The sequence below is a fragment of the Chaetomium fimeti genome (genome assembly GCF_033439085.1).
Source record: "Chaetomium fimeti strain CBS 168.71 chromosome Unknown B0H64scaffold_3, whole genome shotgun sequence".
In the NCBI taxonomy this organism is placed as follows: Eukaryota; Fungi; Ascomycota; class Sordariomycetes; order Sordariales; family Chaetomiaceae; genus Chaetomium; species Chaetomium fimeti.
In genome coordinates, this window is record NW_026944331.1 from 3,412,964 (window position 1) to 3,428,014 (window position 15,051).

The following is a 15,051-nucleotide window of genomic DNA, read 5'->3' on the forward strand; positions in this document are numbered from 1 at the left end:
AAACGAGGTCGTGAGCGGGAGGAGGGAAGAGGACGCTGAGCTGACAGTGCGAAATTGCAGGAAATTGAGGGCAGCTTTCTATTTCCGCCGAGATGCAGGGTACGCTTGGACATGCAGCAGGTGGGCATCTGGCAGCTGCAGGGGTTCTGTCGTGGGCAGTGCGGCCTGCAACACCCAATCCGGCGAAGCGGCGAGAGCGGTACGAAGACCCGCAGGCCGTGACCACGCGCCAATTGTCCCACGTCGCGATGGGAGACCGTCCCGAAAGATACGTTGCTTGTGGCGGACGTGCACGATGGTCGGGTTTTTCTACACAGTACGGCCTTGCGCTTATGTCGAGGCGGCTGATCGCCCAATTGCTGCCCAGGGCAGAAGCAAGTTTTACCTTGGTCTCGTCGTCGTTTGGACAAACGTCGAGAATCAGTGGTTCGGACGAGGCGAGCTGGAACCGTTTGTTCCTGCGCTAATTCGGCTAGGTTTGGTGGGGCTGGATCTCCACGAGATTAGAAAAACGGTGGAATTCTATCCGCAACCCGTTCGTGCCATTGCAAGAGGGAGGGGACAAGAGCGAGGGCCTTGACAAGAAGGCTTGATCAAAGCCGGACCTGGCCACAAAGTCGGCTTTGATCTGTTTGAAATGGGTAGACTTCGCCCGTTTGGTGGACTCAAACAAAACCTGAGGAATGCATGGTTCAGGGTCTGTGTCAGCTCGGGACGATCGGTTACCACCAGATTTTGAAGGTGGACTTCGGTCCCTCCTGTGTACACAGTATCAGAGTCTGAAAAAGCAAGTCCCACCCGGGCAATGGCGCTGAGTAACCTGCCGATTCAACATGCAGTGAGTGACCTCTCGTCGATGTCTCCCACAATTATTTTGCCGACCTTGTTAGTTAACTGCCTGAGTAATGACTTGCAGTCCCCCATCTCAGTGTCTTGCAATCGCTTGTCCGATCAATTGCAAGTCACCACCCGCCCGGATCCTCAAGTGCGGGGCAGCGAGCCAACCGGCAAGGATTGCTTGTTCAATGGGGTCTGGCCGTTGAAAACTTGGAAACCCTTTCGAACTTTCCCGCTCTTCTTTCGCTCCAATGGGGGAAGTTCACAGAGTGCCAAAACCTCGTGTTGAGCGCACAACCGAGTGGAGGCCCCCAGCTTGATCAACGATTCGGCAACGGCCACTCCTCAAGCAGGCTGTGCCCCGTCTTGGCAAGGAGCAGAGCGCATGATCTTGGTTCGCTCAAGAGTTGAGAAAATACAATGCCGTTCAGCTCGCAACGCAAGGACAGACTGTCGAGAGGAATCCAGAGGTTAAAGCATTATTACACGACATTGCGGCTGGACAACCGTTGGATAGGTATTTGCAGCTATCTGTATCATCTGCAAAGCAATATACATAGATAGAATGGTGAGTCGCCACGAACACCCGACTATTCTTGTCGGCATCGGCCGCGTCAGCAACCAAATGTGCTTTTAAACGACAACATTCTCGAGGCCGCCATTTAACCCTAACCCCAGTTAAATGACCACGCTGAACCAGGACAGGATAGAGTAACGACGAATCTATATTATCATCACAATCTCTGGCATTCGTCTGTACAAGTATACAACCGGATTTGTTGAGGTTACTTATAATGCAATAGATGGGTTGGCATTCCAATGATATTGACCTCTAAACATACCAATTCTACCTAATCTCACAACATCTATCTACGCCATGACACCCTTTCCTCCAACCTGTCGAGAAGAGCAAGCACACCATATGGCTCAAGTAGTTCTTTACATGCCACATATACACCGACATTTACCTTCCCCTTACCTATCTTCCCCCCTTACATTACCCCGTCACCCAAGCCTCTCCCTCCCCCTTTCACCTACTTCAACCCAAACCCCTCACTCTCCCACACCGCCCTCCACAGCACATCCACAAACCGATCCCGGTCCGTCGCGCGCCACAAACCGACCGAGTTGAAGCAGGTGCGGGCGGTAGGGAAGCGACCACACTCGTCGCCGAGGCAAGCCACACGGATGGCGAGCGACGCCGCCCCGAGCGCGGGGAGCCGGTCGCTGCCCGTGACAAACGCCAGCAGCCGCCGCTGGTCGCGGGGCTCCGCGCCCGCGAAGGCCTCCCAGAACCAGCGGACCGTGTCTTCCTGCTCCGCCGCTTGTTGTTGCTCTTCCTGCGCCCGCTCCTCCGCGTCCTCCTCCCCGCCGTTTCCGTTGGTCGTTGTCCGTCCGCCGGACCCCCGTTGTTGTCGCCAGCCATCATACTGCGCAACCGCGCGCAGCGCATCCACATCCAGCGGCGCGTCATCCGACACCCCCGCGGAACCACGCACCAGCAATTCAATCTCCTCCGCCCTGAAAAGCGACAACGCCCCCCCACCACCACCACTCCCAGTCCCACTCCCACCCACACCCCCTCCCCCAGCAGAGTTCCCACCACCACAAACCGTCCAAAACCCCCTCTTAAACGGCTCAAACTGCCTCTTCACCGCCCCCTCCAGCACATGCCGCACATAAGCATCCACATACTCGCGCCGGTTAGCGCTGGTCACGGCGCGGCGCTCGCCCCCGGGGCACAGCGGGGTGGTGTCGACGGCGCCGTAGCGCGTGCCGTCGATGGCGAATACGAGTCCGAAGACTGTTTCGACGTCGTCGCCTGGGTAGTCGAGCAGCTGGCGCAGGCCGCGCGCGAGGGAGGGGCGGTATTCGGCGAGGTCGTCGAGGGTTGGGGGGAGGGGTTGGCGGGGTTGGTGGGGAGGTTGTTGTTGTTGGGGATGGGACTGGGGTTGGGGTTGGTGTTGTTGGTGTTGGTGTTGGTGGGTGGTGGTGGTGGGGGATGGGGAGGGGGGAAGCGGGGCGGCGGCGAGGAGTTTGCGGAAGGCGAAGGGGGGGAGGGCGACGTCGAGGATGGTGGTGTTGTAGATGGCGAGGCCGAGGACGACGCCGACGAGGAAGAATTGCTCCGAGGGTTCGAGCGAGTTGGGGTTGAAGTAGCAGTAGTGCGAGTCTTCGTCGTAGAGGAACATGCCTGCACAGGTAAGTTAGTGAACCTGACCGACTGGTCTGTAGGTGGGTTGAGAGACGGGACGTACCGTGGTCGGGGTTGAACAACTCCCGCACGAGCAGCAGAAACCACTCCTTCCGTAACCCCCCGGCATCGACGCCCTCTTCGCCCTTGAAGATGATCTTGAGCTTCTTCTTGACATCCTCCCCTCCGCTCCCAATCACCTCGCTGACGGCCTTCAAGCTGTCATCCACCAGACACTCCCGGCGGATGTTCAAGACCAGAAACTGCTGCACCACCCGGTTGGTCAGGATACTGTCAAAGAAGGCATCCCGCGCCTTATTCGACATCTGCCGCCTGGCGTCGTGCTCCAGGATCTGGATCTTGGCCCCGATGCTCAGGAGGAAGGGGTGCTGGCAGAAGGAGAATTTGCCCTGTCTCCGCTCCCACGCCTCGAACTCGCCCACCAGGTCCGCGTCGTCGAGCAGCGTCATGTAGAAATCGCTCGTGGCGAGGATCTGGCCCGGCGCCTGCACAAGCTCGCGCTGCCTGTTGCCGGGGCTGTCGGGGCGGTTGGCCAGCCCGCGGTGGGCGTGGCCCATGTTGTTGGCGGCGAATAAGAAGCCGAGGACTTGCGCGGCCGCTTTGATCTGCCAGTCCTCCTGGTAGACCACCTGTTTATTCTTCTCCTGTTGCTTCTTGGCTCGCTGCGAGTGCCCCAGCGCGGCGTGTAGGGCGGCGGGAGAATGGCTGGGCCCCATGTTGGGGATCAGGCCGCCCATGTAGTCGACCTGGCTCTCGTATTTTTTCTCGTTCTGCCGGATCAAACGGTAGGCGAGGAAGCCGGAGACCAGGTCTTTTGTTTGCACAAACGACTGCTCGGAATATCGGGCGAACCAGGCCACGAGATGGTTGTGGCACTCGACGGGTGTGTTGGACATGAGTCCCACAATCCGTTTGATGATGACTGAATGTCGGCCCGACGCAGGCCCAGAACCACGAAAAGAGGCGCCGCTCGGTGTGGGTACGGTGTTTGTGGACTGATATATCCCAGCATACGGCTTGTATGAGGCGTGTAAAAGGGGGTTGGCGGTGATGATGAGCAGAAACCGGAGGTCTCGAGGTACGGTGAGGGGCCGCCCGGGGCGTCTGAGGATGGTCTCGGAGGCTTTCAGAAGCGCCCTTTGGACATTTTCCTGCCCGGCAAGAACCTGAGCCTCGATGTCCTGCAGCGCGGCAGGGGATACGGCAAGGGCGGGGTCTTCGGCCACCAGGCTCTCATAGACGGCCGACCAACCCCGCGCCGGTTCGATGGCGTTCTTGTACCACTCCTCCAACGCCGCCCAGTCTATATACGGATTCCTCGAGCTCACGATGGAGTGGCCATTTTGAATCCTGCCGGAAGGTGTTCTCGATGGGAGGGCATCCTCGTGCCCCGTCCACCACGTGCCGTTCTCGGCAAAATTACCCAGAAGCAAAAGCTTGGGGTCTAGGTCGGGGACGGGGTAACTGGTGCTCCGGCTTTCCCGACGAACGCCAGTGTGTTCGGACGGGCGACGGGACCTAGTTTCGGTCCCGTGGCTGCCATGAGGTTGGGGTCGGGGTACCAAGAAGGATGTGTTTAGACACTGAAACGTAGTGAAGCATTGGAGGATATAGTCTTCGAGCGGCTTGAATACCCTCTTCACGTCCTCTCCCGGACTCGGCGGCGGATGACGCGGGCGCCCCCCAGGCCTTTGTGGCATTTGGTTATGAAGTGGAGACCGTTTCTCTGGAGACGTAGAATACATTCTCGATGCAGAACCGGCCCAGCTAGGGGCACGGCGGTGCAGAGCCGGACTTTTGGGTGGACCGAGGGTTAACCGTGGCTCAAAATTCAGCGAAGTCTTGGGTCGCAGGGACGGAGGAGCCGCGGTTGACGGCGCGGGCACCCTAGTATCGTTTGGTGAGAGAAACGATGCTGTGACCGGAGACTCTTTATTAGAGGTGGTGCTGCCAGTCTGTTTCTTCAAGGTCGAGGTTAGAAAATCACGGAGGCACTGGTCGATTAAAACCTTGGTGTATCTGCGAGAAATTGTTTTGTCTGCATCACAGGTCAGCCCTTGACAAACAAGACCAGGCGCTTGAGCGGGCTTCGTACTTCTCGGTGCTGGCTGCTCCTCAAACATCACGGCCATCTCTTGGGCATCCTCCCTCCTAGCATCACGGTCCACGGGTGATACATCGTTGATAGTCAGGCAGATGGTGCACCGAAACATCTGCAGCTCCCTGGGCCAACGCACCAACGATCCGCACGTCATGCAGCGACCCGTGGCAAAGTCCCTGCTCCCCACCGAAGAAGAACCATTCCGATGCCCGCGCACGGGAGGAGGGTTCCCCTTCAAGCTGGGCCCCTCGCCCATGGAATCGGATCCGGAGTCGTCGGGGTGAGGCACGGGAGTGGATCTCTTCTTCTTGCTGGAGAACAGCGAGGGAAACGGATGGCTCACGGAGCGGGTATGGCGGGGCCGCGGGTTGAGATCCTCGTCTGAGCTAGAGTCGTTTTGCAGTTGGTGGTTCTGCATGTTATCCCAGGCATCGATTTCCGAGACCCGGGAGGCGCTTCTGTAACGCCCGACGGTGGGCCTATCACGTCCATAATGAGGCGTCAAGTGCTGATCTCGGCCCGGCGTGGGTGTGGGTGTGGGTTCCGCCGGGCGGTGCGAGCCGCCTCCCCCAGGCCACGGAGGCATGACGATGATGCTCCCGTTGTCCCGTTGTTCCGTTGTCTGGAATGTGGAGATGGCGTGGTCTTTCATCCAAGACCCCTCGGTTCCGGGGGTGAGGTCTGCCGAATGGAATGCGGCAGTCGTTCCAGTCCAGACAGTTCCGAATTGACGGCTCGAAACTCATAAAAACGGTTTCTTTCAAAGTGCTCAAAGTGCAAGTAGCAGAAGAGAAGCGTCGAGAGGATAATACAGCTCAAGCTGAACAAACACACACGACGGCGGCCCCCAAGCCCAGACCCAGCCCCTTGGCCAAGAAGGGACTCTGTAACCTAGCAGGGGTTGAGGGAGCCTTGGGTGCAGATGTTGACGTCGGAGTTGACGTCAAAGACGGAACGGGAAGGAAAAAAAGAAACGGGCCAAAATCCCCAACGCCGTCTCCGTCGGGCCCGGGAAAAAAAGGCAGAAGAAGTCTCGCAACAAAGTAGGTCAACAAAGGGTTGAAGACCGGGAGGTCAGCAAGCGGCTGAAAGTTGAGGTAACTTAGGAGTGAGTTGGCGAAACTCGGGGCGATCTTCCAAGCAAATCCTGGGGACCCGATCACCTAACAAACGAGGGCGGATCCGAATGCCAAACTCAAAATCTCAAACAATGAAACATAAAGCACCTGAAACCATGACAGTTCATGCTCTCCGATATGCAGGAACAAAACCCAAAATCCGTGAGCTGGGTCGCGCCAAAACACGACCTGGGTGCACCCGAACGCTCGGCATGTTGACCCGTTTGGTTGCTGCGGGAGGTCGGGCTGTGGGGTGCAGCAGTGCATCTTCTTCAGTGTCCGAGCTGCAGCGACAGATGCGGGAAGCCTTGCGCTTCCGGCGCTAACGCTAACGAGGGGCCCCTGTAGGAGTAGGCGCATTTATGCACTGTGTATCCCGCGCCCAAGAGACACTGTGCCGCATCCATACCCATTTTTACAGGGAGGTCCATAGCAACCGAGCACAGAAAGCACAGAGGTTCCCTGTCAGCACAAACCAAGAGGCAAGAGAGATACAGAGATTATACCCTCTTCTATTGGTATCACTACAAAGGGTCCGCGAGATAAACACCCTAGAATAAAGAAAGAAAACACATCGTTCCTCCCCATAAGCCGCGGCCCGGGACCTTGATCTGATCTGAGTACCAAGCTCCCCTTTTTTGAACGAGCCGAAGCCACCGAGACGAGAAGGAGATGTCACAACCCGTAAAACTCCCAACCGTCACCACTGCCCCCACCACCACCATCACCCGCCGCCGCCTCCCCCACCTCATCATGGGAGGGCGCAAACTCCGTCCTTAGCTCCTCGCCCAGTAGTCAAAGCTCGTCCTCCTCGAGTTCTGACGGCTTGAGTAGGCCGCCAACCTTGGACCGGCGCTCGCGGTCGGCCGCCGTGGCGTCGCGCTCCTGCTGCTCCTTCTCGACCTGGTACAGCTCCGCGTTGTCGCCGGCAAACTCGCGGAGCGCGATGAGGAAGTCGCGCAACGTCAGTCGGAACTTATCGTACTGCGTGTTGAGGGTGAAGAGGCTCTCGGCAAAGGCCGTGATTTGGGCGCTAAAGAAAACGAATTAGATCATGACTGCCTGGTTGTTGTGCCTGCGCCGGGGAACCAAGACTTACGGAGTGAGATTGCCAAACGCGTTCTGCAATAGGGTGCTAACAAAGTTGCCTAGGAACTCGCGGTTGCTCGTGCCGGCCTGCGCCTGGTCGGGCTGGTAGATGGGCCCCTGGATCTTCGGTTGCGTCGCGTCGGCGGGGTGGATGAAGTAGAACAGCCGCATCAACAGCATCGACTGCGTCTTGAAACCGGCCCTGTGGTCCTGGTCCGTCAGGACAAAGAAGACATCCTGCAGGATCGTGATGAAGAACTGGTTGAAGAAAGCATTCGAAGTCTGCACGTCAGTCTTCTCGGCGATGTTGTTGATCAGCTCCAGGCACATGTTCAGCCCGGCCGTCTCGACGTCGCGGTTGTCGTGCTTGCTCGCCCACAGGCAAGAATCGATGACGAACTTGAACTGCCGGTTATCAAGCTTCAGGAGGGCTGCGATTTGTTTGTTAGTTCGATCCAATAGAAGACTAGCTGAAATAACATACCAGGGAAGCAGTGAAGGTTGATGGCCCGGAGAAGGTTGAAGAACTCGACGCGATGCTCGGGGAACTCGGAGAAGTCCTTGTTGATCATGTCTAGAGTGCACTCGAAGACGTTCTCCATGATCACGGGTACTTGGTCCTCCATAAGGCCCTAGTTTGTAGGTGTCAGCTATTGTTAGAACAGTCATCTTGATCGAAGCATACCGAAAGTTTGGTGATCATAGCTGTCATAGCCTTCAAGACCTCGGCATCGCGAGCGCCAGCGACGTTGCGGCTGTAATCAACCAGCACCGAGTCGAGCAGTTGAGGCACCATCTGGGTGCGAACCGCCTGCAGATCCTCCGCCTTGTCGACAAAGGTCTCGACAAGCTTCAGGATCTCCTTCTTGATGGTCCGCAGACCGCGGACCCTGGGCATCTTGGTCGCAACCTCGCCTAAGACAGTAAGCACACATACACACCCGAGAGACATTACTAAGATAATCACGAACCTTCACGGGCAACCGCCTCAGAGATAAGCTGGCTGGTTGCCGCATACATCTGCAGCATGTCGTTGTATAGGCGGCCGATCTGGGGGAAGAAGTAGGGCCCGATAGACGAGCAGGCCGACACATTGGTCTTCATGATGTTGCCAATGATCTTGATAGTATCGGCGTCCTGCAGGATGGCTGGGTTCATGGTCGCCTGCTTGATGATCTCATCCCAGGCCGCGTTCGGGATGGCCATGAGCTCAGACAGCAGCCGCTCCTGTTGATTTCTATTCCCCTGAGCCGCCACCATATAGCCACAGGCCTCGTAGAACGTGTGAACTTGTTGAGGAGTCAGATCGCAAGTGATCTTACCAAGATTGCGGATAATCTCCTCGATGAACGGCTCGTTCTCGCTAGGTTGGAGCGCAACGAAGTGACGCCTGCACTGCTTGGCGATCTTGATGAAAGTATCGCAGGCCATGTCCTGGACGCCTAGTGTGTGTTAGCAAGCCAACCGTTCTTCAGAAATAAAGGGATTGACTCGCCTTCGTGGGATTCGTGCATGAACTCGAAGAGCTTGTTGACAACTGTCTTCAAAAACTTCCAATGTGCCTTGAGGAAACGCGGATATTGTCCCACAATATACATAATGTTGCTGGCCACCACGGCTTTGTTGTCCTTGCCGCGCTTCATCTCGGTAAGTCCGAGCAAGTCTTTGATGACGGTGACGAGGAACCGCTTCTCTGTCTCCTCGTTCATGGCCAGGGAAATCGAACCGATGGCCCAGCAGAGAACGTTGCAGTTGTGCCACGACCATTCGGACCCGTCCACCTGCCGCGCCAGCTTCTCCGTCATGATCTGCTCGGTGTCGATAACATTCAGATGGGTAAGGTAGACGAGGCATTCCCGAATCGTCTTGTAAAGTTGAACCGTGTCGGTCTCCTTGACGAACTCGCGCACGATCTCGCCCTCTTCGTTCTCCACAATCAGGACTTCCTCCGGCCTGACCATCTTCTCGATCATGACCACCCGCAGGTTTGACAAGACCTCGTTATACTTGTGCTTGCGGAGCGGGTAGTTAGTGAGCAGAGCCGGGTTTGGTGCGCCGCCGCCACCCATCACTCCCCCCAGAGACATCGAGGTCATGTCGGAAATGGGCAGCGACTGCATCTCCTCGTACAGCTCTTGGACAAGTTTGAGCCAGTAATCGAGGCAGATCTTGAAGATTTCGCGGTCGTCGATCTGGGAGATCCGGATAAGGTAGAAGTGACCGTGGGTAAGGAAGTCTCGGTTCGGTAGGTTCTCAATGAGCTACAGAGCCAGTCAGTCAGTACCGCTAGAAAATATGTGTTTGAGCCACAGAAACATACCGGCAAATGCATGCCGTAGAAGTTGGAGAGAAATAGGGCCAAGTTCTGGATAAACTCCTGGTCGCGGGAATTGCTTTGCGGATATGTCGTCTTGAGGTCCATGTCCAGGGGGATGATATTGGAAATGGATGTCAAGACCTCGGTGAACATCTTGACCAGCTGCTCGTCGTACGTGTTCATTTGGCCCGGGCCTCCTGTTTGCAGGCCACCAATCTCGGTCAAGCACTGCAGCGTGATGTTCCGGAACTCTGGCACCTCGAGAAACCTTGTCCGGAGCGTCTCGATCAGCGGTGTCTCGAAGATGTATCCCAACGGAATCCAGTTGCAGAAGCGCAAGAGGGTCTCCAGGGTGGCCTTGATGAGGCTTGGCTGGTCGGCGCTGTTGAGGATCTCCTGGCAGAGCTGGAAGATTTGGGAAAACTCGGCGCACATGGTTGTCTTCAGGTTGCGCGTTTTCGTCGACGTCATCTGCTCGGCGGAGTAGTCGAAGACCTCCTCGGAGAGCAGGCGTAGGATGATCATGTTGTTCTCGCATACGGACAGACTCGAGTGGCAAGCGGAGATGATCTCGTTGATGAACGTAGGCCAGTTGTGCGGCCATTCTTGCTTTAGAACCGAGACGAGGACGAGGTTGAGCTTGTTTAGAAGAGTGCGGTGAGTCTTGAGAGCCTCCTCGCTGTTGGAGCACTGCAGGATGTATTGCACGACGAAGTTGCGAATTCCTAGTATGTGTCAGCCGCCCGTCCGCCGTCAACACCACCGAGGATACGGGAAACCTACCTTGACACTGGTCCCGTGGGAGGACTTTCCACCTTGTCGTAATCACATTGTCGAGGACTTGCAAACCCAGAACTGTTTCATGTAAGCAACTCCACGATGCTCCCAGCGCCGGACCGAGGGGGACAAACATTTGGTTTGCTCGTACGTCGCCCTCGACAGAATATCATCCACCATCAACCAGGCATCGGGATCCTCTTTGAACTGCAGCAAACAGTTAGTTAAAATCGCTGGGCAGCTCGGCGGGGCGGTGATCGAGAACGTGCCTGGTTCAGAGCGGCCTGGGCAGCTTTTTGCTATTTCAATGACACGAGTCGTCAGCATCAGGGTTCGCATAGAAGCTGAATGGCCTCAGCAGGTTTTCGTGTGTGTATGTTTACCTGATCGCCGCGGCCCTCGTAGAAGGCCCGAACGGTGGCGTCCAACTCCTCGATGGAGACCGGCATGGTCGCACGCCTTGTTACGTAGTAGGTCGAATCTCCAAGGAAAGGCTGGCGAGCGGGTGCGGACCAATGCGCAGGAGGTAGTTAAGATTTGGTGTTGAGGGGTGATGCAGAACGAAGGTCAGTTGCGTTCTGATGCGGGGGTTTTTGGAAAAAGTGCAAGTATGTATGTACGCAGGGTCCGGGAGGGCGGTCAAGGTCTTGAAAGAGAGGGCTGAGCGGAATGACGGAAGCATGGAAAAGAGATTGAGGATCGGGTCGAAAGCTCCAAAGGCCGAACCCCACCAGCCTCTCGATTGTCGCTGCAACCCCGCCTTCAGCGCCTGTTGTGCTGGCGTTTGGGAAGCTCCAGCGCGACTCCACTGTGCCGCTTTGCCAAGTCCACTGTGAGCCTGCAAAGAGCCACCCTAACCCTGGGATGGGAAGAACAAAAGGCTCCCCCCTCATGAAAGATATCACACACAATTGCATCGTAGATGTTGCGTTACGCGTTCCGGTAGTTGCTATAAAGAGCTTTATTGTCTATGAGCCCGGGTTTAGGCTATTTACACTTGTATTATGTACCCTCTATGGTTTCTTGTACCCGCACTCAGCCAAGCCCTCCTCCAAAGACTTCAGGGCGTGGTCAACATCCGTCCGCTTCGGATCGAGCTGTCGATTTGTCAGCGCATATCCCTTTTCAGAATCTGACCACAAAGGAACATAACTTACCAAGCTAACGCCCATGTGCCCAAACCGGATGTACTTGGTAGCGATTTCCTTGTGGATACCACCGGCAAACACCACACCCTTCTTACCGAGGATAGGCAGGAGGTCGGCACCCTTGACGCCCTCGGGGAGGTAGATGGCCGTCATGCCGTGAGCCTGCTCGTCGGGGTTGCCGGCGACTTGCTTCAGGCCGAGGTCGGTGACGACCTTCTTGATCTTGTCGGAACCTGCCTTGTGGGCGGCAAACCTCTCGGAAATGGGCTTGGTTAGGATTTGGCTGAGCGCTGTGTGCAGGGCGTGAACGAGCTGCGGGGACGGGGTGGCGAAATAGGAGGGCTTCTTGGCCTCGTAGTTTTGCATGACTGTGTCCGTTAGCATATTTCCCGGACCAGCACCGGAAAGGCTTACTTGGTGTCCAGTTCTTCATGGACGCGAAATACGCGGCAGGGGGCGTCTTCCGGGCCTGGACGGCCTTCATCGCCCGACCGCTGAACATGGAGATAGAGAGACCGGCCGGGCAGCCGATGGCCTTTTGGCTAGCCGTGACAACGCCGTCTAGGCCCCAGGCATCAAAGTCGATCTCCTCACAAGCCACACTGCACACGCCGTCGACGATGATGAGGGTGTCAGGCGAGACCTTGTGAACGAGAGCTGACAGCTCCTTGAGCTCGCTGAGGACACCGGTAGAGGTATCCACGTGTGTGACGGTGATGGCCTTGTACCGCTTCTCCGACAGGGCCTTTTCGATCTCCGGCAGCTGCGGCTTGGTGCCAACGGGCGCCTTGAGCTCTGTGACACTGGCGCCATAGACCCGCAGGCAGTCGGCAAAGCCGTCGCTGAAGTAGCCGGTGCCGAGCACGAGGACGTCCTCACCGGGCTCGATCAGGTTGGCGGCCACGAGGTCCCAGCCGAGAGTGCCGGAGCCGGAGATAACGAAGGGTTGCGCGGAGGGGTCCGTGGTTTGGAAGAGCTTGCGGAGCATCGAGAGCGTCTCGCCAAAGGTTGCGACGAAGCCGGGACCAACATGGCTCTCGCTATGGATTCCTCCGTCAGCCCCTGAGCTCTACACACGCTCGATAGGTAGTGCAGTTATTAACGGCGTACCTGTAGTGACTCATGGACTGCAGCACCGCATCATCGAATTCGATCGGGCCCGGGATTAGGAGCGTGGGATGTGCGGGTTGGGACGACATTTTGGCCGAGGTAGAGAGCTTGCGTTCCTGTATTTTGGGTAGCAGGGAGGTGTCGATGGTGTCCGGGAGGCGTTCGACGGTGTAGGGGGTATTGATCGGATACACGGGGGCGAGATGCCTTGAGATGAGTGATAGCCGGGCGGGGGGATTGTCCGGCGGGTTTTGGCGGGGCATCGAGGCCGGTGCTATTAGTCGTCTGAACAACGAGCGCGGAGTCTGCGCCAACTTGAATACCTCGGGTAGCAAGACCATGGATGCACGAAATCCCCACTGTACTTGTAAAGCTGCCTTGGGCTGCACTGCGAAAGCACAAAAGGTAAAGTATAGTTAGTGACCTTACGGGTAACTTCCTTATGCATGCAAATATTGCCAAGTAATTTCTCACTTCAACTTTTGTTGTCAGGATTTCAATTGGCCTCATTCAACGGAGTTGCATGAATTCGGAACTTAGCAATCGGCAAACGGACGCACCGGCATTTATTACTAAGGGCGGGTAGCGGGGTTTTTAGGATTAGAGAATGCCCGTAACTCCAATGGCCAGACACACCGTGACACCAGAGTCGGCGGGGCATGGATGACTTCTGCCGCGTTCCAGACCAGTGGTCCCTTCACGGGTTTAACTCGCAGATTTGTAGCAACCCCCTTTGCTTGTCCTCAGGCCGGGCCCGTCCGGCCGGTGTTGCCGGTCTCCGTCGCCGGTTGCCAAGAGCGGGGAATACACCCCGCAGCCGTGAATCGTCAACCCGGCACAAGCTCGAGAGTACCGATGTGCGCCGTTGCACCGTGTTCTGCACTAGATAGAGAGTTGACGGTGAAAGCCCCAGAGCTTCGAAGTACGCAGACACGGAAAACATCACTCAAAGTATTGAAGCCCCACTCGAGATGTGATGGAACGTTAGCTTTGACTCCGACCGCAGTGGTTTATGTGCACGGCCGAGATGGAGTAAACCCTAACCCTTAGTTGACTCTTGTTTCCCCTGGTAAGGGAAGCTCTGGTGAAGCTCCATCCGAACCGTCGTCATCGCGACCCCAGCTCAACATCGCTGCCCAGCGCATTCGAACCAGCTCCCCAATCGGCCACGCCCCACGATCACGGCCGCACACGACGAACGTATCCCCGAGCCACACACCACAACAGATCTCTCCCAATTACCTCACAAGCCGGCCCTCCCCTAGCCAACTCCTCAGCCGACTACCCCCGTTTTCCGGTCAGCTTCGCGACAACAAACAACCACTTCGACAATGGCGTTCCTGATCCTAGTAATCGGCGACCTGCACATACCCGACCGCGCGCTCGACATCCCCCAAAAGGTACGCGCAGGCTCACACCCCCCCCCTTCCCTTCCCTCCCCCCTCCACCCATTCCACCCATCCATCCATCGCACCCACCTACTAACCCCCCACCCTCCCCAACAAACAGTTCAAGAAACTCCTCTCCCCCGGCAAGATCGCACAAACGCTCTGCCTGGGCAACCTAACCGACCGGGCGACGTACGACTACCTGCGCAGCATCGCGGCGGACCTGAAGCTGGTGCGGGGGCGGACCGACGTGGAGGCGGCCGGCCTGCCGCTGACCCAGGTGGTGACGCACGGCTCGGTGCGCGTCGGCTTCCTCGAGGGCTTCACGCTCGTCAGCGACGAACCTGATGTATTGTTGGCTGAGGCCCATCGTCTTGATGTGGATGTCCTCTGCTGGAGCGGTGGTACCCACCGCTTTGAGTGCTTCGAGTATATGGATAAGTTTTTTGTGAATCCGGGGAGTGCGACCGGGGCGATGACGACGGATTGGGTGGCTGGTGGCGGTGGGGAGGTCAAGGGGGATGCGGAGGAGGTGGTGCCGAGCTTTTGCTTGATGGATGTAAGTCCCCCTTGCTTGGGGAGGGAGGGTTGTGTTTGTTTGGTGGTTGCTAACCGGGGGGATGATGGATAGGTACAAGGGATTTCGTTGACTCTATACGTTTACCAGTTGAGGAAAGGGGAGAATGGGGCCGAGAATGTGGCTGTCGAGAAGGTTACGTACACCAAGCCGGTCGAGCCGACAGGGGCGCCATGATAAATGCGGGCAAGGGCGGTATGATTGCAACGGAGAGGTGGCCGACGATATTCCTATCGAGGGCATCTGAACGACGAGCGTCGGGAGAGACAGAACCGGCAGGGCGAAGGGGGGTGGGGGGTGTGTTTGGTGTGCGAAGCGCTAGGACTTCCTGGGGAATAGGGTATCAATAGAGACGACGGTCCGGTACGAATGAC

At 57.1% G+C, this 15,051-nt stretch overlaps 4 protein-coding genes across 4 annotated transcripts; 1 reads left to right on the forward strand and 3 right to left on the reverse strand.

Annotated features, from left to right (window-relative positions):
* Positions 1-1,618: 1,618 nt before the first annotated feature.
* B0H64DRAFT_130284 (uncharacterized protein) lies at positions 1,619-6,060 on the reverse strand. The gene is made up of 3 exons (XM_062798109.1): positions 5,148-6,060; positions 3,096-5,090; positions 1,619-3,031 (listed from the first exon to the last, which is right to left on the reverse strand). Exons 1-3 carry the CDS (start codon positions 5,803-5,805, stop codon positions 1,872-1,874), a joined length of 3,813 nt encoding a protein of 1,270 aa, XP_062661226.1. The 5' UTR covers positions 5,806-6,060; the 3' UTR covers positions 1,619-1,871.
* An 866-nt stretch (positions 6,061-6,926) lies between these two features.
* On the reverse strand, positions 6,927-11,336 carry B0H64DRAFT_392870 (CRM1 C terminal-domain-containing protein). Its single transcript, XM_062803594.1, has 11 exons — positions 10,838-11,336; positions 10,724-10,753; positions 10,589-10,661; positions 10,461-10,532; positions 9,681-10,402; positions 8,856-9,621; positions 8,332-8,802; positions 8,046-8,275; positions 7,845-7,992; positions 7,371-7,791; positions 6,927-7,304 (listed from the first exon to the last, which is right to left on the reverse strand). The coding sequence occupies exons 1-11, from the start codon at positions 10,901-10,903 to the stop codon at positions 7,067-7,069; spliced, it is 3,237 nt and encodes a 1,078-aa protein (XP_062661227.1). The 5' UTR covers positions 10,904-11,336; the 3' UTR covers positions 6,927-7,066.
* Positions 11,337-11,383: 47 nt separating this feature from the next.
* On the reverse strand, positions 11,384-13,221 carry B0H64DRAFT_392871 (pyridoxal phosphate-dependent transferase). Its single transcript, XM_062803595.1, has 4 exons — positions 12,713-13,221; positions 12,017-12,642; positions 11,612-11,970; positions 11,384-11,551 (listed from the first exon to the last, which is right to left on the reverse strand). Exons 1-4 carry the CDS (start codon positions 13,051-13,053, stop codon positions 11,468-11,470), a joined length of 1,410 nt encoding a protein of 469 aa, XP_062661228.1. The 5' UTR covers positions 13,054-13,221; the 3' UTR covers positions 11,384-11,467.
* Positions 13,222-13,896: 675 nt separating this feature from the next.
* On the forward strand, positions 13,897-14,950 carry B0H64DRAFT_130313 (Metallo-dependent phosphatase-like protein). The gene is made up of 3 exons (XM_062798110.1): positions 13,897-14,112; positions 14,222-14,659; positions 14,732-14,950. The coding sequence occupies exons 1-3, from the start codon at positions 14,044-14,046 to the stop codon at positions 14,852-14,854; spliced, it is 630 nt and encodes a 209-aa protein (XP_062661229.1). The 5' UTR covers positions 13,897-14,043; the 3' UTR covers positions 14,855-14,950.
* Positions 14,951-15,051: the final 101 nt, after the last annotated feature.

Coding starts and splice junctions, on each gene's coding strand:
- B0H64DRAFT_392871 (XM_062803595.1), bottom strand. CDS start 13,053: ATGGTCTTGCTACCCGAGGTATTCAAGTTGGCGCAGACTCCGCGCTCG. Junction 11,971..12,016: donor CATGAAGAACTGGACACCAA/GTAAGCCTTTCC, acceptor TAACGGACACAG/TCATGCAAAACTACGAGGCC. Junction 11,552..11,611: donor GGCACATGGGCGTTAGCTTG/GTAAGTTATGTT, acceptor ACAAATCGACAG/CTCGATCCGAAGCGGACGGA.
- B0H64DRAFT_130284 (XM_062798109.1), bottom strand. CDS start 5,805: ATGAAAGACCACGCCATCTCCACATTCCAGACAACGGAACAACGGGAC. Junction 5,091..5,147: donor GGAGCAGCCAGCACCGAGAA/GTACGAAGCCCG, acceptor CCTGTGATGCAG/ACAAAACAATTTCTCGCAGA. Junction 3,032..3,095: donor GTTGTTCAACCCCGACCACG/GTACGTCCCGTC, acceptor TTACCTGTGCAG/GCATGTTCCTCTACGACGAA.
- B0H64DRAFT_392870 (XM_062803594.1), bottom strand. CDS start 10,903: ATGCCGGTCTCCATCGAGGAGTTGGACGCCACCGTTCGGGCCTTCTAC. Junction 10,754..10,837: donor ACGAGGGCCGCGGCGATCAG/GTAAACATACAC, acceptor TCATTGAAATAG/CAAAAAGCTGCCCAGGCCGC. Junction 9,622..9,680: donor TCTACGGCATGCATTTGCCG/GTATGTTTCTGT, acceptor CTGGCTCTGTAG/CTCATTGAGAACCTACCGAA.
- B0H64DRAFT_130313 (XM_062798110.1), top strand. CDS start 14,044: ATGGCGTTCCTGATCCTAGTAATCGGCGACCTGCACATACCCGACCGC. Junction 14,113..14,221: donor CGCTCGACATCCCCCAAAAG/GTACGCGCAGGC, acceptor CCCAACAAACAG/TTCAAGAAACTCCTCTCCCC. Junction 14,660..14,731: donor CGAGCTTTTGCTTGATGGAT/GTAAGTCCCCCT, acceptor GATGATGGATAG/GTACAAGGGATTTCGTTGAC.